Below are 21,987 nucleotides of genomic sequence, written 5' to 3' on the forward strand. Positions count from 1 at the left end.
TAATTTCTTTGGTCAAAATAATATCTTTTAATGATTTTTATTTTGGGATTTATAATAGCACAGTAGTTTTCACCATATTACAGGTATTTTTGTCGGCAGTGGCTTTGTGTTCTTGTATCTAATTGAAGTTTTCAATATATACAGTTACTGCATTCTTTGTTATGTTGTTTTTTATAAGAATATTTATGGTTCACATAGAAAAAGTTCTGTAACTTTATTCGTCTTTGTACCTTAGTATTGTTTTCTTCAATAACAATTTCTGTCTTAATGGAAGCAGAACAATGTTCTGAAGCAGTTCTTGTTGAGTTCAGGTCTCCACTATAGTTTTGGACTGTAGAATTTAACTAGCATTTAAGTATTGGTACCAAAAATGCAAGAGGTCTGCTCTGAGTTCTGTGTATGAACAGATACTGAACATTTCACAAAAAGATGGTGGTTTTTCAGCTAAGGCTCATGCCCAGAGTTGATTAGTAGTCTGTAGTTTGATTAGTAGTCTGTAGTGAAATATCTATAGTGAAATAATTTTTAATTGGAAGACTGTAGCTTGCCGAAGTGCAAAAAAAACCCATTAGAGAACTGTCAAGATTCTGAACATTTACTGTGCCATAGATGATATACATACCGTTTACAGTTTCTGTCAGTTATAGTAAGGACTGTGTACCCAGTTTTACAAGATTCCAGAGAACTCCCTTGACCTACTGGCTTGGAAAGATATCTCCATCTCTATTGAGTAGGAGGTGGTGGGCATGGCGAGGATAATCAAGAAGTCAGTTTTGTTGCTATGCAAAGTAAAAACCCTGGAAATATGAACTGTTCCACATGACGTGCTTCCATCTTTTCAGTCCCATTTCTGTTGGCAATCCTGTACCACCATTCCTAATGTCTTTAAGGAAATTCTAATTGTGTACTGTCATTTCCTTTCATCTTCATTATAGGTAAGGCTTTCAAAATTGGAGTCTTTGGCTGACATTTTTTAAAATATGTAAGTAGAGTATGTCTATCTTTTTGCTTTTTAAGGAAAAAAATACGAATTAAAAGGTGATGTCTCTGAGGATTTGCCATTTAATTACCATAACTTTGCAAGCAGAAGTGCAAAAGTTAGTGTCAGTCAGTGAGTCTAACCCTTGTATTCATGACCAATTCCTGGTTTTTGTTATTAAATATGTTTGTGTTTGTGTTTAAATTTACAATAGGGGGTGCTGGCTTTATGTATACATAGTGTTTTCAATAATTGCTCTGCTGCTGGACATTGATTTTTTTTTTTTTTTTTTTTTTTTTTTTTTGAAATCATACTCAGTCTGTTGAACACTTCTGATTCTTGGAAATCATGTCTTACATAAGTCCTTAAATTGCTTTTTTCAGTAGCTGGTAATTTCTTTATACATGATTAGGTGGTTATTAGGTCCTCTGAAGCCACAGATCTTCCACTCTGAAATGTGCTCTATGCTGTGATGTTGCATTCTGCACTGCCATCCCTGAAATCAGAGGCATAGGGGCATTGAGTAAATGTATTTTTCTTATACAGGGCTAACTTTGCAGAGAAAAAAAATAAATGTGTGGACAGGTGAAAACTTGCAAATTTGACCAACTTTTAAGAAAAACTTTAATTAATTCTCCCACAGATATGTGAGCTCTCTGGCCCAGTCAGGGTCTAGCGTGGTTGTAATGTCATCAGCAGAGTGGGAGAGTTGAGAATTCAGAGAACCTAAATTCAATTTAATAAGGTTTTAGCTAATCATACCTTGAAGTTCTCACTACACTAAAAGTTTGCAAAATATAATTTTCTGGAACTTATATATACCAACAATACTTGCAGCTTCAACATACTTCATTGTACAAGACAATTAAATATATACATATATATATTTTTTTATTTTTTTTTTTCTTCTGCAACTTTAAAGGGCTACCTCATTAAGTTTCTGGAGAAAGCTTGCAGAATGTTTGTGGAAGAGGTGAACAGATATAAGATGATTTTACTTTTTATATGCTATTGGTTTGCCAGTATGCTTTTCTTGTTCATTATTATTCTTATATTTAAACTTCTGTTTTATAATTAAGTCATTTTGGATCAGGAAGGCTTTCCTTTGTAAAATACTTGGCACTCCTGTAGTACAGTAAACACAAATGTACTTGTGTAGATAATGTCAATGTGTAAAATGCATGCTGTTTCTGAATTACCTGGATGATGTGCAGGCAAATAGCACCATCCTCTGGCATTATAATATTGGTTAAGAATTAAATCTGAAATTGCTCTCTGTTATTTTTGGAAATTCAATATAATTGTAATAGAACGTACATATTGTACTTTCAGTTTTACATACTCATTTTGGGCCAAGGTTTTAACAGAAAGGCTTGTAATTTGCATGGACTCTGTATTCTGTTCAATTAAGTGACTGGCTACAGGGGATATCTTTTTAGGGTTATCCTGCCCATAGTGCTGACTCTGCTCTTTACATGACCATTTATGGTAGGAAGTTGCACTTCAGAAATACCAGACGGAGCTTTTTCTAAATCTCAGTGAAAGACAATTCACAGTCATTTAAGAAAAATTCGTTGAATTAGAAAACACCACCAACGAATTATGGTTGTGTATGTGTGGGAACATAAAGGTGATGTTACAGAACAACTGCAATTGGTTAATAAATTATTTTTACAGCAGATTGTAGCTTCAGTTACGGATTGAGAAGGGGCATCGTTGGCATTGCTAGAGTGCAAAGCAATACACCTCCCACAAATAAGGTTTCAGTAGTTACGGGATGAGTTGTACTGAGTTATGATGATGTGAAGGACTGGATTTTCGTCCATTTAACTATAAGCAGTAGGCATGAGAAATACCGCAGGGTCATCCTTTTAAGAAAAGTTGACGGATGAGAAAGTCTCTGTTTTTATTGTTGTGAATTCCTATTGGACCTTTACATGTTTACGTACCAGAAACATCAAAGGGAGGCAGCTGATCAGCTGATGTTTGCCTTGTCTCTAGAAGAACCCCCCCCTTCCCCAGTCTGCCTTTCTGTAGAGCAGATCTCCATTCTTTTACATGGGAGGTGTTGACTTAGTGAAACTGGAAATCTAGAGTTTTATTCCAGTGACAGTGCCTTTTCATCCCCTAATATATTAACTGTGAATGTAAACGAGACCAATTATCCATGTTTCTGGAAAGACCATACCAATGGTCTACTTAGAGTTGAACATTCCTTTGTTGACTGACATGTGTTGCTTGAACATAACTTCTTAGAGATAGATGCTTATTGGAATGTCGTATTAAGCATCCAGGTATTGAAACATACAAGTTTAATTTGCTAAAATACTGAATGCCAACAGTTGTAATAGATGTCAGTAAAAAGTTTTATATAAAAATATGTTATATCATTCTCTAAGACATTAGGTTTCTGTGGGAGATCAGATATTCTAAATTAAATGAACACCATTCAGTGAAATGATTGCAATAAAGGATCACAGAGGTAAAATAGCTTTAATAGGTAACATTAATTTTGTTCTGTTTGAGTATTTGAATACATATGATGTGAATAAGTCCTGATGGCCAGAAAAGTTCCATAGGAAGGTGTTTGTTTCAGGTAAGATGAGCAAGAGAATGCAGCAGTAGCTGACTGGCGCTATTCTGTATCGTTTGGCTTCAGGCTGCGAGGAAGTGTTGATGGCAAGAGAAATGGTGAGAGTCCAGAAATTTTGTCAGTTCCAGGCAGGGAGGAAAGTGTGTTGTTGTCTTATTATAACACATGACACCCCATCCACTTCAACCCGATCTAATGTCAGCGTCCGTGTTCTTATCCTCTAATTTGTTATGTTCGAGTTTTTTAATTGCTGTTTGTGCCCTAGATAAAACATTTCCTCATGTCATTCCAAATTTTTCATTGCAGTTCCATTTTTTCCACTTCCTCATTTCAAACTGCTTACCTAGCCATTCATGGTTTCCTACCTATTTTCCAGTCATTGGCCAAGATTATTTCCCATGTTCACATTTTTCCACCCGTAGTTTGTGTTCATTTTCAGTTCTGATCAACTTGTGCTTCCTTTGCTCATGTTTACCTCTGCGTGTAGATTGTCAACTGAGTATGTGGCCTCTCACTTATTCCCTGTCCTTACACGCAGTTTTTCCCCAACTTTGGTTGTTAACTAATGTTGTCAATTTTTTTGTGGTCACTGTAGCTCTCACTTCATTTTCTCCCCTTTACTGATTTTCATTCTTGTAGTCCTTGTCTGTCATTGATAATACGCTTGTCTTCCTGCTTGCCAGTGCTAAGTGTACTGTTTTTTTTTTCTCTTGCCCCCCAGTTCTGTTTACTTTTTATGATTATCCGAGGCAGATTCATGCCTCTGGGTTACTGATGTGGTAGGAAACTACAGAGACCATAGGAGAGGTAGGATTTGCTCTCAGGTAACACAACTGAATCCAGTCTGTTCAAGAATAGTCACAGCATCTACATGTTGAATGTTGATGAAGTGTTTTGGGAATTTAGTTGTTAAAACTTCAGCCATAAGGGCCAGTGCAGACTGTTTTCTAAGGCCAAACTGAGTGGATTATCAGAAGGAGAAAAGATCAATTGAAGGATTTAATTAATGCAAATGATATTTTCTTTAGGTGCCATTTTGTCTGATGTTTTCTTTTCCAGTTTACCTGTTCTTGTCTGGAGGGGAAAAAACCAGCCCCAGGCAGGTACCTCACTTGAACAGATTTTTGGACTAGAGTTCAACTTGCTGAAGTTGCAAATATTGAGAGTAAAGCCTGAGCAATGAGAAATGCAGGCTAACTGTAACAGGCGAGGCTGCCAGCCCGTCTGACTGTGCCTACTGCACATCCAGTTGTTGCAGCTGCAGGTAGTGAAGCAGCCTGCTTCTGGGACTTCAGTACCGGAGTAGCAACTCGTGGTGTTTGTGTGTTGTGGGCCACAGAGCACGGGCCCATGTTGGAGATACTCCGGAATATCACTCAATAGCCTGTTGCATCCCCCCTCTCTCCTGCTGTGTTAGATCTTCAAAACAAAACAAGTTGTTGTAGTCAGGTGCAAGTAGACGTTTTAATTTTTAGCATTTTTTAGTGAAAATACCTATTCCCTGTTTCATGGAAAAAAAAAAAATAGTCATATTCACCATCTGAAACTTGCAGAGAAGGTAATAGTTATAACAACAAGATGAAGTTACCTGGAAAACCCCTGACTGTGGTTTATATTAGGAAATAACCTTTCTTTTAAAAAGAAAAAAGTTTAGTGCTCTTGTTTGGAGAATTGTTTTCCTTAGTATCTTTAGAATGGCTATGTCTCAGCACTGGGGGTGACTTAACAAGTTGCCTTGTCTATTATTTTGGACTGTTACATTATTTTCATAAGTGCTGTGGATGTTCGGTAGCATCCATTTGTATATTGCAGTTCATAGTAGTATAATGTGATGTGTTTTCCTAAAAATGGGTATTTTGAACAGGTATAATTTAAATACTGAAGTAACATTTTTATTTTGAAATTTTTTTCATGTGACATTTTTATTGGAGCTAGGTGGTGCTTCTTTAATATCAGAGGTGTTCCTTGGAGGGTTGCTGATGTTTCTAGAATCACAGAAGAGCGTGAGAGACTTTTCTAAATCATTTAACTTTTCCTTTCCCAATTATCCTATATTGCTTTATATATTTGCATGAGAAGGGGTTTCTGTAGGTTGAACTTAATTCTCACACATGCAGCAGACTTTCACTGAGCTGTTACATGAAAAGAAATGTAAGTGATGGGCTATAAGGATGAGTGCATGACAAACTGTATGCAGGCAGAATGTTTTAAAGGTTACTGAACTGTGTACATTTAGGAAATCGGGGATGTTCTAAGTTCAGAAGTCATGTTATGTCCTAGTAGGACATGGTTGAGAGTCCTGGACTTCTGCTACTATTCCCAGCACTGTGATGTGTTGATAATACTAATACTCAGTACCACTGCCACTCTAGATATGATGTGCTCTATAGCAAACTTAACTAAACTGTGCTGCAGGTCACCACCATGTCCTAGAGCATTTTGTAGAATTTATGACTGTCAAATAATTCAGTTGAATTATATATATTAAAAATAAGAATATTTTTTTCAGTAGTGTAACTCTTTAATTTGACAGATTTTTATATTTCTTTGTTACTGTTTTTCATATGTGTTGTGAAGTTTGAAGGGAGTAAAATAAAATTTACTGGTTTTAAGGCAAACTGGAGGCTTCAGATAAAGGCTAGAAGCTTGCGAGGTTTATGGCATAAATAGAAGGATGAACAGTTTGAAATTTGTCAACTGGGCTATGTTACAGTCAAAATTTTGAAGTAGCTGATTACAGTGATGGATGTATGTTTTAGTTGTTAATATAAACCCACATACATGTGGGAAAACAGGTGCTGCATGCTTCTGAGCATGAAATTGTATGTAATCAGGCTGGCATCTCTGCATCTGGTTCTCATGTGTAGTCCATATTTTTAATGTTTTGACAACTGTAGGGCCTTAAAATTAGTTTTAAATCATAGCACAGCATATAGGAAGGGAAGTAGTATTGTGATAGAGGCCTCAGTTATTAAATCTGCTTTTCAGACAGAATTGTGTTTTGTCTGTGCTTCTGTCGTTACTAATGCACTCAATAGTTGCACTGCTGGTAGTGTATGTGAAAAGTATTTTTTAAAATCAGAGAGTCACAAAACATTTGGAAAAAGCTCATAACATGAGGCTCAAAACCAGCACAAAAACAGTGCACTGTCTTTTTTTCTTTCATGCAATTGGTGGCTGTTGCTGTATAATTGGTAGACAAAGGTGTAAGTGGCTTGCTTGTGGTTATATAGGAAGTGTGTAGCAGAGTAGGGGATGCAAACTGTATCTTCTAGATCAGAAGGCATGATGTTATATGTATATTTTTCCATGGCAGTGCTGGTTTAGGCAGTGGTAGGAGGACCTGCTTAAGTCAATTAATTCTGTCTATGAAGTGTCAGTAGCATCTAGGTTCCCCAGCCCCATTCAAGACTGAAATAGTATCCAGCATTTTTGAAGTGCTCATACCACTTTTGAAAATAGAAGAATCAGTGTAAACCAAGTAAAAATTTCAGAAGCACATAAATGACTTAAAGCTTTAAAGAAAAAGAAACCACAATCCGGCCACGATATATTAGCACTTAATTAACTTGGAGGTTCATTCCTTTGCCAGTGCTGATACATGGCTAGTAGCTGTTTTGTGTGTAGACATAGATTTATTTAAATGGAATTGCCATCTGAAAAAGCACAGACTTAAGACATGCTTAAATGTTGACATTCTTCCTTTCTTGTTTTTCAAGCTGAATTCAGACGTATTAAAAATTCTGGTCCATCTTACCAGAAGCAGGCTTCTCTGTGCAGTGGTGGTGTTGAGCTTAAAGTTCAGTGCCATTATACAGTTTGATAACGGGAAGAGAAATTGGGAGGAGAAGCCTCTGCGTATGGGAATCAAAAAAGGTGGCATTTTGTTTCTGCTGTTGAAAAGGTATGGCCAATAGCATGAAGCAGTGTGGATTTAAATACTCTGTGCTAATATGCATTTCTCCAAATAAGCCAATATCCCTGCTTAACTTGGTATCAACACGTCTTTCTTGAAATGGTGGTTGTTTAACAGACTCCTGTTTTTATGCACCACTAAACTACCTGGAAACAGAGTAGACTGACAATCAAATCTTACAGGTACTGAAACATAACTTCCATACCTCCAGCAGAATTAGAGGAAAGACCAATTTTTATATTTCTGTTTCTTTCAATGTAAGTATATAAGCAAACAATTAAAAGAATTTCTCAAGCCTGTTCCATATGATAATGAAGGCAAAATAATATTTTGATTTGTTTAAATCTTTTACAGGTACTCCTCAGAACCATTTTTACAAAGAAAATCCAAAATCTAGGTAGTTGCTTACAGTAAAGGAAGATGGTTGACTATATCCATACACTTTTGCTATTCCAGCTTGAACACCCAGAAAGACTGTTTTCATTTTTAAAGACTGTCTCTATGTTGTATTTGCTCCCTTCATATACATGTCTGTGACCTGTTTATCAGTCTGCAAATACTTTATTGTGCCATCAGATTTTGGCCTTCTGCTTTTTATAATTTTGAAGTTACAGCAGGTATCATCAGTAATACTTTTGACTAAATTAAAATGCTCTTAAGTCAGAAGACCACCTGGCAGTCACAGGAAAGGTAAAAACAAATAGAAGAATAAACAAGGGAAGAGAGCTTTGGTTGTCAAGTTGTCACACACTGCCATAATTGTACTGGAGTAATGTCAATGTAGGTCTGTGTGTTCCCTTTGGTATTAGGCTTATCCTAATTTAACACTGAGTTAAGGTGCATTGGTGCATGTTTTGTTTTGTAATAGTGTTTGACTTGTAGCTGCAGTACACTTTAGTCCAGGTACTCTGATGTCAGTGCAGTGTAAATACCAAATACCTGTCTGAAAACTAGTTTTTTTTTAAAGTAGGCTCGAAGTTTTGATTTTTAAATATTTTGAATTGTGAGAACTATCATGCGGACAAGCCTTTACATTTTCATAATTTATGCATGTATACTTCCTGTTTTCCTGGAAGGAGAATTTCTTTAATTTTCCTAATGTTATTAGTGAATTGCCAGAACTTTTGTGGAGTGTCCTCTTCAGTAAAATTTCTTGCTCTGTAGTTTGACACCGTTGACCAATTGGTGTGTTTACTTGCATGTGATCCACTCTTATTTTTACTTTTTGCGATACTAGAGTAGTGAAATGTAGCAAGGAGGTACTGGGGCTTCTTTAGGAGTTTGAAAGATGTACCTGTCTTTTTTTTGAATTTTATGTGTACTCTTGATTTAGGAAACGTTTTGTCACTAAATTATGTATGTGTTTAAGAATGTCCAAATGGCATGAAGAACTTTATGAAGTGTTTCTTGGCAAAAACTTACATATCCTTTATATACCTTCCTTTCAGAGGTTAATTTTCCTCACAGCCACTCTTGTCCTAATCAGATTGGGATTATTGCTCCTACACTTCTTCCAGGATTGCAGTGCAGTTCAGTTGCCATAGGATATTCTGTTTATTGACTAAGAAGTATTTTAAGAATTGTATCAGCACTGTGCATTGACTTCCTTTTAGTTCCAAGGTGCAGTTTAAGGATTTGCATAAGATCTGTTAAGCGCTGAATAGCTTTTGCTTTTCCTGCTAAAACAGATAAGAATTTATCATGCAGTTTTCTCAGTGCCCTATAGATTAGATAGGAAAGTATACTCCTTTCCCTGCCTTGTGTCCTTTGTGATGAAGCCCATAATTACTGATCTTTAATGGTGCCTTCAGTGCACAAAAGACAGACTTGGTCCTTATCTCAAATACGCTGCTTGATTTTATTGTACTTGGTTATAAAAACATTGAGGTCAGAAAATTATATTTGATGCTTCTGTCAGTAGTGTTACTAATAACTATTGCATTGTGTTTGCATCTATTTAAATGCCACCATTCCAGTATTATCTTATGTGGTTTGGTTTGTCTTTATATGATCCTGGTCTGCTTCCTCGCTCCACTTATGCTCGAGTACTAGTGCTTTATAAAAGTAAATAAATTTTAAAAAACCCTACCAAAACTGTTAGTGCTGTTAGTGGATGATTATTTACTTTCTCTTGCTCTTTGTGATTTTATTTTCGTATCTTCTTTCAGTATTTAGTGTTTCCTAATATCTAGCTTTAAACCTCTGTGTTTTCTGTGTCAAATACTTGATTTGTTGAATGTATTTTGTCTCCTTGTACATTTAACTTTGGATCAGTATCAAACACCCCAGCAGTATTTATACACAGTAAAGCTTAATTTCTAACTTGATCAGAGAAGTTGTATTTTGTAAAACCTTTGCGTTTTTATTTTTTTGATCATATGTAGCAAATATTGCTAAGAAATTGCAAGTTATTTTCAAATTATATAAATTGTTGTCTTGGTTTCTTTAAACTAATCTCTTTTCAATTTCATTGTGTTTTTTTGTAATTATTAGTTCCTAGGAGCTAGTTTTCAAACATGGTATTTTCTGAGAATTAACCGTAATTCAGCTTTCAAATGACATGTAAAGCATTCATGTTTAAATGGCAGCTGAAAGTGATGGCTGCTCGAAAATTGTTAAATTGATGTGGAATAAACATACCAAGTTGGCAACAAAAGTAATGTAATTTTTACTGTAACTCAAGTGATTACTCATTTAAAAAATGTTGTAGATGATATGTGTAGAAGCTTGAAGATGAAACAAAAACCTTTTGGATTGCTAGTTAGTTCTCCAGTGATCTGCGAATTTTATATTTTGAATCCTTACTGTTAGATACAAAATTTGTGATTATTATAAACCATGATTTGTGCTGCTGCCTTTATTTCTCTTACTGTTTTTCCTTATTTACAGTGTACTTGGTATGCGACTATTAATCATACACGTACAGACTACTTCTTCCAGAGATCTTCAGGTGGCATATAAATAAAATGAGTATCAGCAGATAAGATAAATGAGGGAGATGAAGACCAAGTCATCAGTTAAATAAGACTGTCTTAGTCGGTAGAGTGATTGTTTAGAGAAAGTTGCACAACAGCTTTTTTGGTATGCTGTCTATTATAGACATGTCTGTGGTATTGTGTTTCCTTACCTGAAATCTTCAGCAGCCTTGACCGCAACTTTATATATAACCTGCAAAGCAAAATTATTCTGTGGTTTTAAAGGTGTACTCGTCATACTTTAGAACGCAATAAAGAGTTAACCTAAATGAGTAGGACCAAATGACTCCAACAGTTCAGATTACAGTAGTAATCTAAAATACTTGAAAGATTAACTTTTTATTCAAAATAAGTATTCACTTGATTTTGACTGTCTGAATAGGTCTGTTACTGGGAGATTAGCTGCATTTTTTTTTTTGTAGTTTTCAGATACATCTGTAGATGAAGATTGTTTAAAACTTGCATTTTATTTTTTAATTCAGGTTATTGTTTTGCTTTCCTGTGTGTATAGCATCCTTCGGAACACAAGGTACAACTGCTGTCACTCATGCTGTAAAGCTGGAAGTCTCTTTCCTTGAAGGCAGAAGGGACATATTAAAGAGGGAATTGTGGAAAGAAAAGAGCTAGTTTACTACTACTATTTAAACTCCCCCGCTTCTGAGTAAATCATACTTTTTTTTTTTTTTTTTTTTTTTTTTTTTTTTTTTACAGCTTCGCAAGAAACCAATAGCACTGTGGTACTATTACTTGTGAAACTGTAGTTTCACTAAATTAAGAATGAACCATACTGTATTTGTGTTTTCATTTAAGTTATGGTAAAATTTGATACCTTTAAAGTAACAACTCTGTAAATTATCTCTAAATAACCTTTAACTTAGTTGGCTTTTCGGTATTGCTTGGCTTCTTCAGGGTAATTCAGTATGAGGCAACTCTCTTTCCATGTTTCAGGGAAGGCCTGGTAGCCCCCATGTAGCTTGTGCTGCTGCTCTGCTGCTAGCAGTACCTGAGGTAGACATTTTTTTTTTTTACTTTACAACAGCCTGGAGGGTCAACAATATTAAGGCAAAAGAAGAACTCTAAATAAGAATTAACCTAATCAGCTAGTGAGCAGCTGAAAAGTGTTTCTTCATCCACATACTGCATGAAATGCTCCCAGTATCCTGCAGAACTGCTGTGACTGAAGCTCTTAAATGGTGGAGGTGTCATGTGAATGCTTGGAGGTGCAGATGAGATTTTTCAGAATAAATATAACTGTTTTGAATAAATATGTAATATATGCAAGTAAGACATGGAAGTGTGAGAATTCATCATCACAGACTGGTATCTTTGGGTTGAAGAGAAGTAATGTAACTTGTTAAACTTTATATTTAACACCTGTTAGTCACAACCTTAAGTTCAAACTTACTTTTTGTCTATTATTAGGAAAAACAAGGGATTCCCACTCAGCCAGAATGGAATCTGAAATTGTGCCAAAAATTACCAAAATGACAGTGTCTGGAAAGAAGCAATCTATGGGATTTGAAGTTCCATGGTAAGCCAAGCCCTCATATCAAGGTACATCAGCAGCTCTTCTTTCAGACTGATGCACCTGTAGCAAGTTTTCTTCTTCTTTTTTTCTATTTTTTACAGCAGTTTTTAGTGTCACTCTTCAGAACTAACCATCTCAGCTTCTTGTTTGACTCAGAATTACTTTCAGAAGATGGTACCTCACGTTTTGAGTTTAACAAATCCTTTCACTATGAATAGTGCAGAGAGATATCAGCTAGTCAGATTATTTAAACATCCGCTTCATAGAATACTGAACTTTCTTGGGGTTCGTTTATTTTAAATTTAGTTCTCTAAGTGGAATTATGAAATCAATAAATCTTAACTGTAATTGCTTGTTCTTCAAAGGAAGTAATACATTTAAGAATAATTATGGGGAAAACAATCACTTATGGTTAAACTTTGCCTTCCTCTGTAGCTTTTATTAACTTGAACAGGTGTCCAGGGTACAACTGTTGTAGAGAAGAAATTGGTCCTCCTTATGCTTTATCTAAATTAGAGTGGTGGAGCAGTAGTTTTAATTTTATCCTGACTTGGAACTGTTGGGGGGATGTCTCATGAGAGCATGAAAACAGATATCTGGATCAGATTCTACCTATGACAGTAGCCAGCAGTGAATAGTTAAAGAAATATGTAAGGACAGGGCATGCATGTTGAGAATACAGTCTGTGAAATGTCATTACATGTAGTGTTCAGTGGCTCCTCACCATTTTTTTTTTTTTTTTTTGATTAGGCTGTTTCTATTAAGAGTGGTTAATGGATTTTTCTTACTTAGAAGTGATTATTCTGTTTTTGAACTCAGTCTTGTAATAGCCACCTAATCTGTGTCAGGAAATTCTGCAGCTTATCCTCAGGAAAAAAGTTTGCAAGTATAAGCAGTGTGAATATCCTCACCTCATCCTGCAATGTTTGTAGTTCTGATCTGGAAAGCATTTTTGGAAGTACGAGGGCAGCATTTTCTTTATTTTACAGTATCTTGTGCATGTTTGATAACTGAGTGAAAAGCAAGCAGTTACATCTACTTAGTCGCTTAAGCACATTTAATACAAAGTGTGAAGTTGATCGTCATTATTCCCTTTATACTGCTAAATGTCATTGCTAAGAGACATCACTTTCAGCTACTTAGATGTAATAAAATAAAAATGAAAAATTTCTGGGCCTTTCAAAACCCTCTTTCTGTGCTGTTTAGGATTTGCAGTATATAAAATGAAACTTTTCCCGGGTCTTTACTAATCAGTGACTCGGTGTGACAACTGGACTTCATAATGAAATTCCTATCAAAGTCATGGCACCTTCATCTCTGGTATTTCTACTACACTTATAAATTGGAGTTTTTCATTGGGATTTTTGTGGATTAAATTAATTTGGATATAAGTTTATAAAAAGAAAGGAATCTCGAGTGAAAAAGATCAGCTAGTCCTGGATAGCAGTGATTGTAATTTTTAGATGTAATAAGGACTATTTAAAATCTTTGTTTATAAAAAAGAGCAAATATGTAATTTGGTATCTTTGATACTTATTTAGCAACTCCCACACTTTGTGTATGCGTGCTTGCTCCATAGAGAAGGAAGGAATAAGAATGCTTCCTTATCTGTAGACTGGAGTCATTCCTGGATAAGCTAGTGATGACTCAGTCTCTGAGGGAAGATGGTTGTCTCTAATGTGGTTCTCAGCCACTCTGCTTTTCTTCAGGGACCCTGAAATAGTTCGTATCATGCTTGCTTCTGGTTTAGTGACAGACTGGGTTTTGTGACAGAAAGAATTAAGCTTTCAGGACCTACTGGTAATCCCTTTAGATAAATCCTTAATATTGTGAAGATATTTTTAAATTCACCTCACTTATTTAATGGTACTGCTGAGATACTAATTGAGAACAAACCTCATTTGCTGTAGAGATTGGATGCTTATTAGGCATTTAGCTTTAAGTGGGAGGAATAGGTAAGAAGTGGAGCAATTTGCAAAAGAGCATAAGATTTGGAACACAGCCAATCAATTAATATGGAAGAAAGTGCAATTTAAATTGTAAAGTTACCTGCATGTTTAAAGACCCCTGCTTCAAGGTGTCCATGATGACCTCCTTTCTTTTGTCCTACAGGCCACTGTGGAGGAACTGCCAAGGCACTGGGACCTTGACAGGAAGAATGGGGGAGGAGGCCTTGACTGTATTTGTATCATATTTTTCCTCCTCTGATGTAGGACAGTGGCATTTGCTCTCCTGATTCTTTTCCTAACAGTTGGAGCTTGACCATCTTCTTTCCACAGGCTCTGTGTAAAGTCTGCTAAATACATTGTAGTTAGCTGAAGCACTCTAGTGTTGTCTTGCAAGCTTGTCATGACTTTGTACGCATCCATTTCTAAACCTGAAAAACAAAGCAAAACATGAACCCCTGCCTCAACTCCATGAGTATCAGAGCTGGGTTTTTTCTTTTGCATTTAGCTTCTGGATTATTGACAGCATAAGAATTAGTTGTCAGGGAACAGAATGAATCTGTGTTTATTAACACCTAAGAAAGGCTTGTTCTTTTGACTCTTTTCAGACCCTTTTTATGTTATTGTTCCATTGTTAAATGTATTGGAGGGGGTTTATAATAATACAGATTTCTAAGTATGTAGTTTATATCATTGACTAAAAGCACAGTGTTACAAATTATTCATAGCTGTTTGGATTCTAATGCACCTGTAAACGTGCCCCCTCTTCCCACCCCCAAATATTTGTATGGTGTTGGTGCAGACACCATTAGAAGGTGATTGTATAGTATGTATGAACTAGTTTTTGTTGTCACCTCTTATGGGATCTTAAAGGTAATTCACAGACCATGTTTTTAAAACCAGTGGCCTAACATTAGCAAAAATAACCATTCTCAAACTAGCTGTTCAGTCTTTATGATTCAGTCTTGTAATGAGGTATGACAATAATAAATGAATCTTATTTAAAATGAATGGATTATTAGAAGTCACGAATTGCTTTGAGCATTGCTTGTCTTTGTAGCTGGGTATTCTTAGTAGGATTGTCTACAGAAAATGGAGTTTGCACACTTCGGACAAACTGTTTTTCTGATGCTCTAGCAAAACTGTTTAGCAGGCTTTTGCTTCCTCTTCAGTCTTGAAGGAAGCCAGAAGAAGTTGTGAGCAAAAAAGGGTGATTATTTTAACCAGCCTGACCAATATTGTGTAATTAATAATTTTGAAAGGGGAAATAAATGTAGACATTCCTGTAATGACTGTAAGTACTCCGAAAGAGTCGTTTGTATAAAAATAATTCACTAAGTATCCAGACTAGAAGATTGAAAATCATGTTTAAAAACTAAATTATTCAGAGTTAATCTTCAGCAGATAAGCTTTCAGGTTCTTCTTTGAATGCATAGTAGTGTGAACCTTTCAACAGTTGTGTGAGATGGAGTGTCTTCTAACATTTCGTATAACAACATATGTTGTATTTCTTAATTTTCCGCAGAAAACAGTGATGTAACCATAACATTTTACTCAGTTTACTCTCGTGGTCCTTGTTGGCATGACAACATAGCAAGTTTCTGGTGTGGCCGTTTTAATTCTGACTAAATGTTAGTCCTTGCCAGGCTTTTGTATGTCTGCTGATTTCCTAACAAAAAGCTGTGGTAAACTCTTTTGACATTTGTGCTTGAATTGCTGGTGATCAGGTACTCGAGTACATGACCTTAGTGCACCTACAAAGTGCATAATGATTCTGTCCTTTCAGAGAAGTCAAGAGTTGCTTAATCAGTGGTTCCATGTTAGCAGCTAACAGCGATATGGCAGACAGGCTCAGATGTTGGGAAACTGAGACTGCTCTTGGTCGATCCATCAGGTTCTCATACAAAGATGCAAACAATTGGTTCGGAAGTTCCCTTCCTCCAAATATAAATGCTTCTTGATTTGGTGGTTCAACATAACTCAGACCAAGTTGGAACTTTGCTGGCAAAGATGCTTGCTAATGCAGTTGACTTCTTTATACCCTCAACTGTCTGAACTAGTTACAGACTAGGTACTAGTATGCTATCCTATATGCTCTGTCTTCTGACAAAAATTTCAGTTCAATAATTTTGAAAAATCTCAGTGAAAAGGCTTACTGAAAAGCATTTTCAATGTCATTCATTTTTTCATTGACTGTTAGAGATGAAACTCCTTTGGCATTTTTCTGAACGGTTACCAAGCTTTCGATAAACTACTCATCTGGTTGCCATGAAGAATAACTAACTGTCAGGGTCTTACTGCTGCATTTCTCTTAATGAAATTCCACGAGACTGGAATTGTAATTTTCATCTGCCCAACTCCCTGTTTAGGTACCTACCAATAAACTTACTCTCTCTTTCCCCAACATTGGTCAGCAAAAGGCTGAATTATCTCATCAGAGATACTCTGTAAGTAGATCATACACTCTATCAATTCTGATGTTTCTCCTCTGAAATGGCAAGTCTTGGTTTGTCATGGCACAGGTTATTTTCAGGTTTCCAAAACACGGTAATATCTGAAACCTGTAAAACTAAATGGAGCAGTGTACTGACTGTTCAAATACCACACTCTTGAAAAAGTAGCAAGGCCTGATGTTATAGTGGCCAGAGTCATGTTTCACTCATTTCACTTGTATCTAGCACTTTCTCTTTTCACCAACCAAAATGAAAACTATTTGGCATCCTTAAGCAGTGGTAGTCACAATAAAAGCTACTTAGAATTGAGGGAGTAGGTTTTTTTTTTATCTGACAATAACTGATTCTTTCAGGTGCTGTAATTAGTTCGAATTCTACCACTCGGCATCTATGCTGTTTTGGAATCCTTACTGACATAGGCTTTTGGCTTGCAAGATCTGGATTAGGAAAATAATCATTGCCTGGCTAAACAAAATAGAATTTAAAAGCTTACAAATAACCTGTCTTTCAAAATAAATTTTTGTCTTTTAATAGACTTGATATGACAGTCTTTGAATATATTTTGGAAAGCTATACAAAAACATGAGAGCTATGATTTGGGGTCACGTGACTTGCAGTTTCATCTAAATATCTTTAGATTTTTTTGACTTTTGAAAAGTTGGTTTGGGAAGAAATGCAGACATTGAAAAGGAGAGAACTTGCCATCTGCAAAGGCTGCTTTGATATGGCTTCTTATTCAAATACTCCAGAACTTAAAATATTAGAATTTCAAGGAAGAAAACTCAATACCAATATAAAATACTGTATTTGCATTACAGTGTGACCTTTGCATATTGGCACTAGTCATAGTACTTCAGTGTGAAAGTACTAGACGTTATGCTGACACTGAACTGAAAGTTATCTGAAAAAAGGGAAAAAGATGGAAGAGGGTCTTAATCTTGATGAAAGATGTCTAACGCAAATTAATTGTAAATATATGAAGCTCTCTTAATAAGTGATTCAGGTAAAATGATCTGGTGTACTTTATATAATTCAGATGATTTAAAATATGTTATTAAAATATGTAGAAAGCTTTGGCACCTCAGTTCTCTGTATAATTCCCTTCTAGCAACTCAATTGCTTCTGGTCAATTTTTATGAAGTAAAATTTCCTTGAAGAGACATTGGAGAAAATAATTGTTATGCCATTCCAAAACAGCTTTTCGGCTTGAACTTAATGTCCTATTTAAGGAATTTTTAAAAATAGAGCCATCTCTTCAGCGTTCTAGAAATGCACTTAACTTTTCCTGTAAAAGGAAGCACAAAGAACTGTAGTGACTTTTTCTGTGGAATATTTCATGTGTAATCAACTTTCTCTCTCTTTAGCTACATCTAAAGCAATGATGACACACCAATTTTTGGAATTTAGGGAATCAAGTGTATCTTCTTATAAAGGCTATTCAGCTTGTCAAGATACGATCTTATATACTGGAGCTTGTTTAAGGCTATACTTGGTGATACAGTATGGCTGGTTTCATATTGTCAAATCTAAAATGTCATGATTGTGTGACCTAAGGCAGTAGTTTGATATACACATATAACTCATCCTTCTCCTTCAAGTGGTTTAGAATATGTTGATAGGATAAGTTCTTTTGAATAGACTTTATACAGAATTGTCTATCCATTATGCAGAAGTGCAGGTACCATCTGGTCCCCTGCAGCCAGTATGGCTGGCATAAACTAAGTTCTTTGCTTAGCTAATTTGAGAAATATGTGCTTGTGTATCCAGCCTTGATGCAGGACCATGGCCTTAGGTTGTGGAACTGTAGCCAAAAAATATGAGTGCTCACATTTCTGCTTTGGGGTCTCAGAATCAAAAGGAAAACTTGGCTTTGGGCCTTATGAAAAAGATGGCAAAATCAGTCGGTCTGCTGCAGTACTGATTAAGTAAGTGGGTTCTCAAACTGAGAGGAAAAAGGGAGACTTATAAAATGTCCCATGTCTCTTAGTGCTATAATGAGAGACTAATTTTGCATTCAGTCTAAATGTTTCCTAGGTTTAATTTTTTAGATCATAACTCTTGAACTACTTTGTTCAGTAGACTAGCATGCTTGGAATATCTTGTTTCCTGAGATATATGTAATGGGAAGGGATTAAAACAATGCAAATACTCTGACGCAGGCAAAAAAAGAGAAGCAACATCAAATAAAAGCAGCAATGCCATGATGTGGGACTCTGAAATACCAAAATAAGTAGTTTTGTTTATAGAAGTTGAAAAGAGGAAAACTGGGAAATTAACTGTGGTACATAGAGAAAATGGAGAGTAAAAAATTCAAACTGAATATGGAGGCACTTGAGTCTGAGAGCCTGCATTGAGTCTATTCCATAGAAAGCGGCCTGCAGCATGGTGGTGCTGCATTGGAAAGGATTTCCAGTTTTCCAGGGGAAGAAGCCTCTTCTCCTTAGATATAGTTTTAAATACAGTATTTTGTAGGTATTTTCAATATATTGTAATGGTCAGTGGTTTGTATATTGAAGTTTGCTATGATATCATGTTGTCACACCTGTAAGAATGGCTTCTGTTCCTGTCTTGCTGCTTACATTAACATCTCACTGTGGAGCTCTGTCAGGCAGCAAGAAAGCTTTCACTCCCTTGAAGATGTTACTTTGTTTTTAGTGGTCATCTTTGCAATAACAGGTGAAGAATCTTATAGTATATTCTCAGAACGTTTGTGTAAATTAGGAAAATATCCTCATTTGCAAATAGGGGAGGAAAAGAGTGAGAGAGTGTAAAAGAATAATGTATTTAGGTTTATTTACTATTAGGATTAGTAGGGCGATCTGTGGGAGAACAGGGTGTTAGAGAAGGGGAGTTGGGGGATCCAAATCTTAGTCCTAGATGCCTTATTTTATGCATAAACAAAATTTTTCAGTATTGATAAATGTAACTTGTCTGTTTGGCTCTATGAGCATTGCACCTTAAATTGCAGCTCAGGTATGCTTATTATCTACTCTTTATGCTGTATTGCTGTCCTCACAATAGATCATTGCTACGTTCAGCTGTGATAGTTGTAGTGTATGTGGAAGCTGTTTTAGGATTGATGCTTCAAAGTTGGCTTGGGCTCTTACTTCAGAGATGACCCAGCTCTCTAGTTCTGCACAATTGTCCTTTCCCTTTCTGTTAAAAGAATTGGCTGTGGGAAGCTTTTGTTTATCTGTTTCATGTATTTTACAAGATTATTTCTTATCTTGCTTTTGTACACAGTGCTTTTCAGACAAGATGTTCAGAACTGGTATCTGTGCAGTTTGTATCCAGCTGCTTATCACTTCCACCTTAACGAGTTTATCACATACTCCTTGTCTGGGGTTTACATGATAGTGAAGGGAAAACTAAATTTTCTCCTATATTTCTACGGCTTCTTTTTCATTTGTGTTCCTTGTGTTTTCTCTTTTTTTCCCTAGTGTGATTGCTGAAGAAAATGGCCATGCTAACACACCTCAGAAAGGACTGTTAACTGAAGACGCCAGTGTAGCTTCTGGGGTACTTGAGGCAGTTTCAAAATCTATTCTTTCACCCCAAGTAGCGCAGGTTTCAGAAGAGCAGAATATGATGCCTGCTCCAGTAAAAAAGTCAAGCAAGACAAAACCACAAATAGATGTGAAAGCAGAGTTGGAGAAGAGACAAGGAGGAAAGCAGCTGCTTAATTTGGTGGTAATAGGTAATACTGTTAAATTACGTTTTTGACAAACATAGAGATTAAAAACTCTGACTGAATCTGGAAGTGATAAAGAAGCAAAACTGTCCTCTCTCCAGGGAAGGGAAATCTCATACTGTTTTCAGTTGCATTTGCTTGACCATTATTCTTTGGAGGGAGCACATTCAGATGTCCTTGACTACGACAGTGAGGTTGACTTAGCTTCCTTTTGACAGTGTAGTAAAATGTACTTTGGTTTGGTTTCATTCTTGCAGTGTGTACTTCTTAGTATGAATTTGAGGTGCTATATGGCTGTCGTGCTATATGGCTGTCATGCTTACCTGTCTGTTTCAATAAACTGTCTCTCTGTATATCTGTTTTACAGGATTGTGAAATTCTGTGGGTTGCATGGACATTATTAGTTCATGTGATTTTTATGTTTTAGACCATTTCTTATTGTACTATATTTAAAATGCGTTAATAAAATTAATATTTATTTCTTTCTACAGGACATGTTGATGCAGGTAAAAGTACTTTAATGGGTCATCTGCTCTACCTTTTGGGAAATGTGAACAAAAGAACTATGCACAAATATGAACAGGAATCTAAGAAGGCTGGCAAAGCTTCATTTGCCTATGCATGGGTCTTGGATGAAACCGGTGAAGAAAGAGAAAGGTAGAAATATCTTTTAATGGGAGTTACCTTTTTTTTTTTCCTGAAAGATCACCATTTATTAGGCAGTATCAATCTAGTAAAAATGCTTTGGTAGAAGTATTCTAAATGTTTAAAGATATTTACTCAGTACTTACTAGCAAATATTTTTCTTTGTCTATATGAATACATCTTATCAAAAGAAAAAAATGGTCATAAGAAATGTGAATAAGTTGAGTATTTCTTAACATAATTCCGTGCTGTGGAGTGTTTTGTAGGACTACAGTGTGGAATGCTTCTAGTAGCTGAATTAGTTCACTTGAGGCTGCCTTGCTGGATTATTGCTGCCAGATTTCTTTCAGTTTGATTATTATTGTATGGGAAAGTTCTGGGTTAAATTTTTATATGAAAGGGTGTTAGAATTGTCGACTAAACACTGTAATGTCAGTTCATCTCATTTGACTTACATTATGTTGAATAAACAAATCTATAAATTAATGAATAATATTTGTATTCTTTATAAGCTGCCTTTAATTTATGAACTTGAAATACACAATTTAATTTTAAATTTCATCATATTGAAAAAGTGTAATGAGGAAACAATGAAGCTAATTTTAAAAACAAAATCTACAAGAACTTTTAAGAATGCTATATGGAAACCTAAGGACATGATTTTCTGTGCTCACAAAATAATAAAAAAAGGCATTTTCTTATGTGTTTATATTTTTACAATCACTTGTCACCCATGATTTCATAGAATGTAAGTTCTTCTGGTTGGAAAGATAACCTTCACAATGTAAATTGATGCTGAAGAACATGTAGTAAGGCAGTCCCTATTGAGTGTGTAACTTTTTGTTTTTTAAAGGCACATACACTTTTGCAGCGGCCCTGTATATAGCTAACCTTCTGCCTATGTGAGTCCTTTCATTTAGAAAGTGCACGTACAAACCCGAGTGTGAGGGTGTGTGTTGGGGAGGTGTGCAGGTACAGACAAGGGAGGAACAATCCCATAGTGACCAAACACAAATTTTAAAAGTAGTCTTACATCAGTTAAGGCTGATGATACTGTAGTGGTAGTGTTGTCGTGACATTATAGTCAAAGGATGTAGAAGAGGAAAAGCTGATGGGGGGAAATGTCTTTTTCTTAATCCCCGTAGATGTATCTAGGTGTAAAACAGGCAAACTTTGAAGATCAATTCCTTTCACAGATCTGAAATAGAATAATTAAACACCATATTAAGTATGTTATTTTGTTAACACAAGCTACCCTTGA

The 21,987-nt window shown here is 35.8% G+C and overlaps 1 protein-coding gene across 1 annotated transcript in view; it reads left to right on the forward strand.

Moving 5' to 3' along the window:
- The window catches only part of HBS1L (HBS1 like translational GTPase), a 60,725-nt gene that overhangs the window by 21,750 nt on the left and 16,988 nt on the right, over nucleotides 1–21,987 (forward strand). Inside the window, exons 5-7 of the mRNA XM_042795782.1 lie at nucleotides 11,886–11,994; nucleotides 19,831–20,087; nucleotides 20,573–20,738. Coding sequence (XP_042651716.1) covers nucleotides 11,886–11,994; nucleotides 19,831–20,087; nucleotides 20,573–20,738 — 532 coding nt within the window. The remainder of the gene's footprint in view (nucleotides 1–11,885; nucleotides 11,995–19,830; nucleotides 20,088–20,572; nucleotides 20,739–21,987) is intronic.

Source organism: Tyto alba, unplaced genomic scaffold, assembly GCF_018691265.1.
Source record: "Tyto alba isolate M040663 unplaced genomic scaffold, T.alba_DEE_v4.0 Super-Scaffold_22, whole genome shotgun sequence".
NCBI lineage: Eukaryota > Metazoa > Chordata > Aves > Strigiformes > Tytonidae > Tyto > Tyto alba.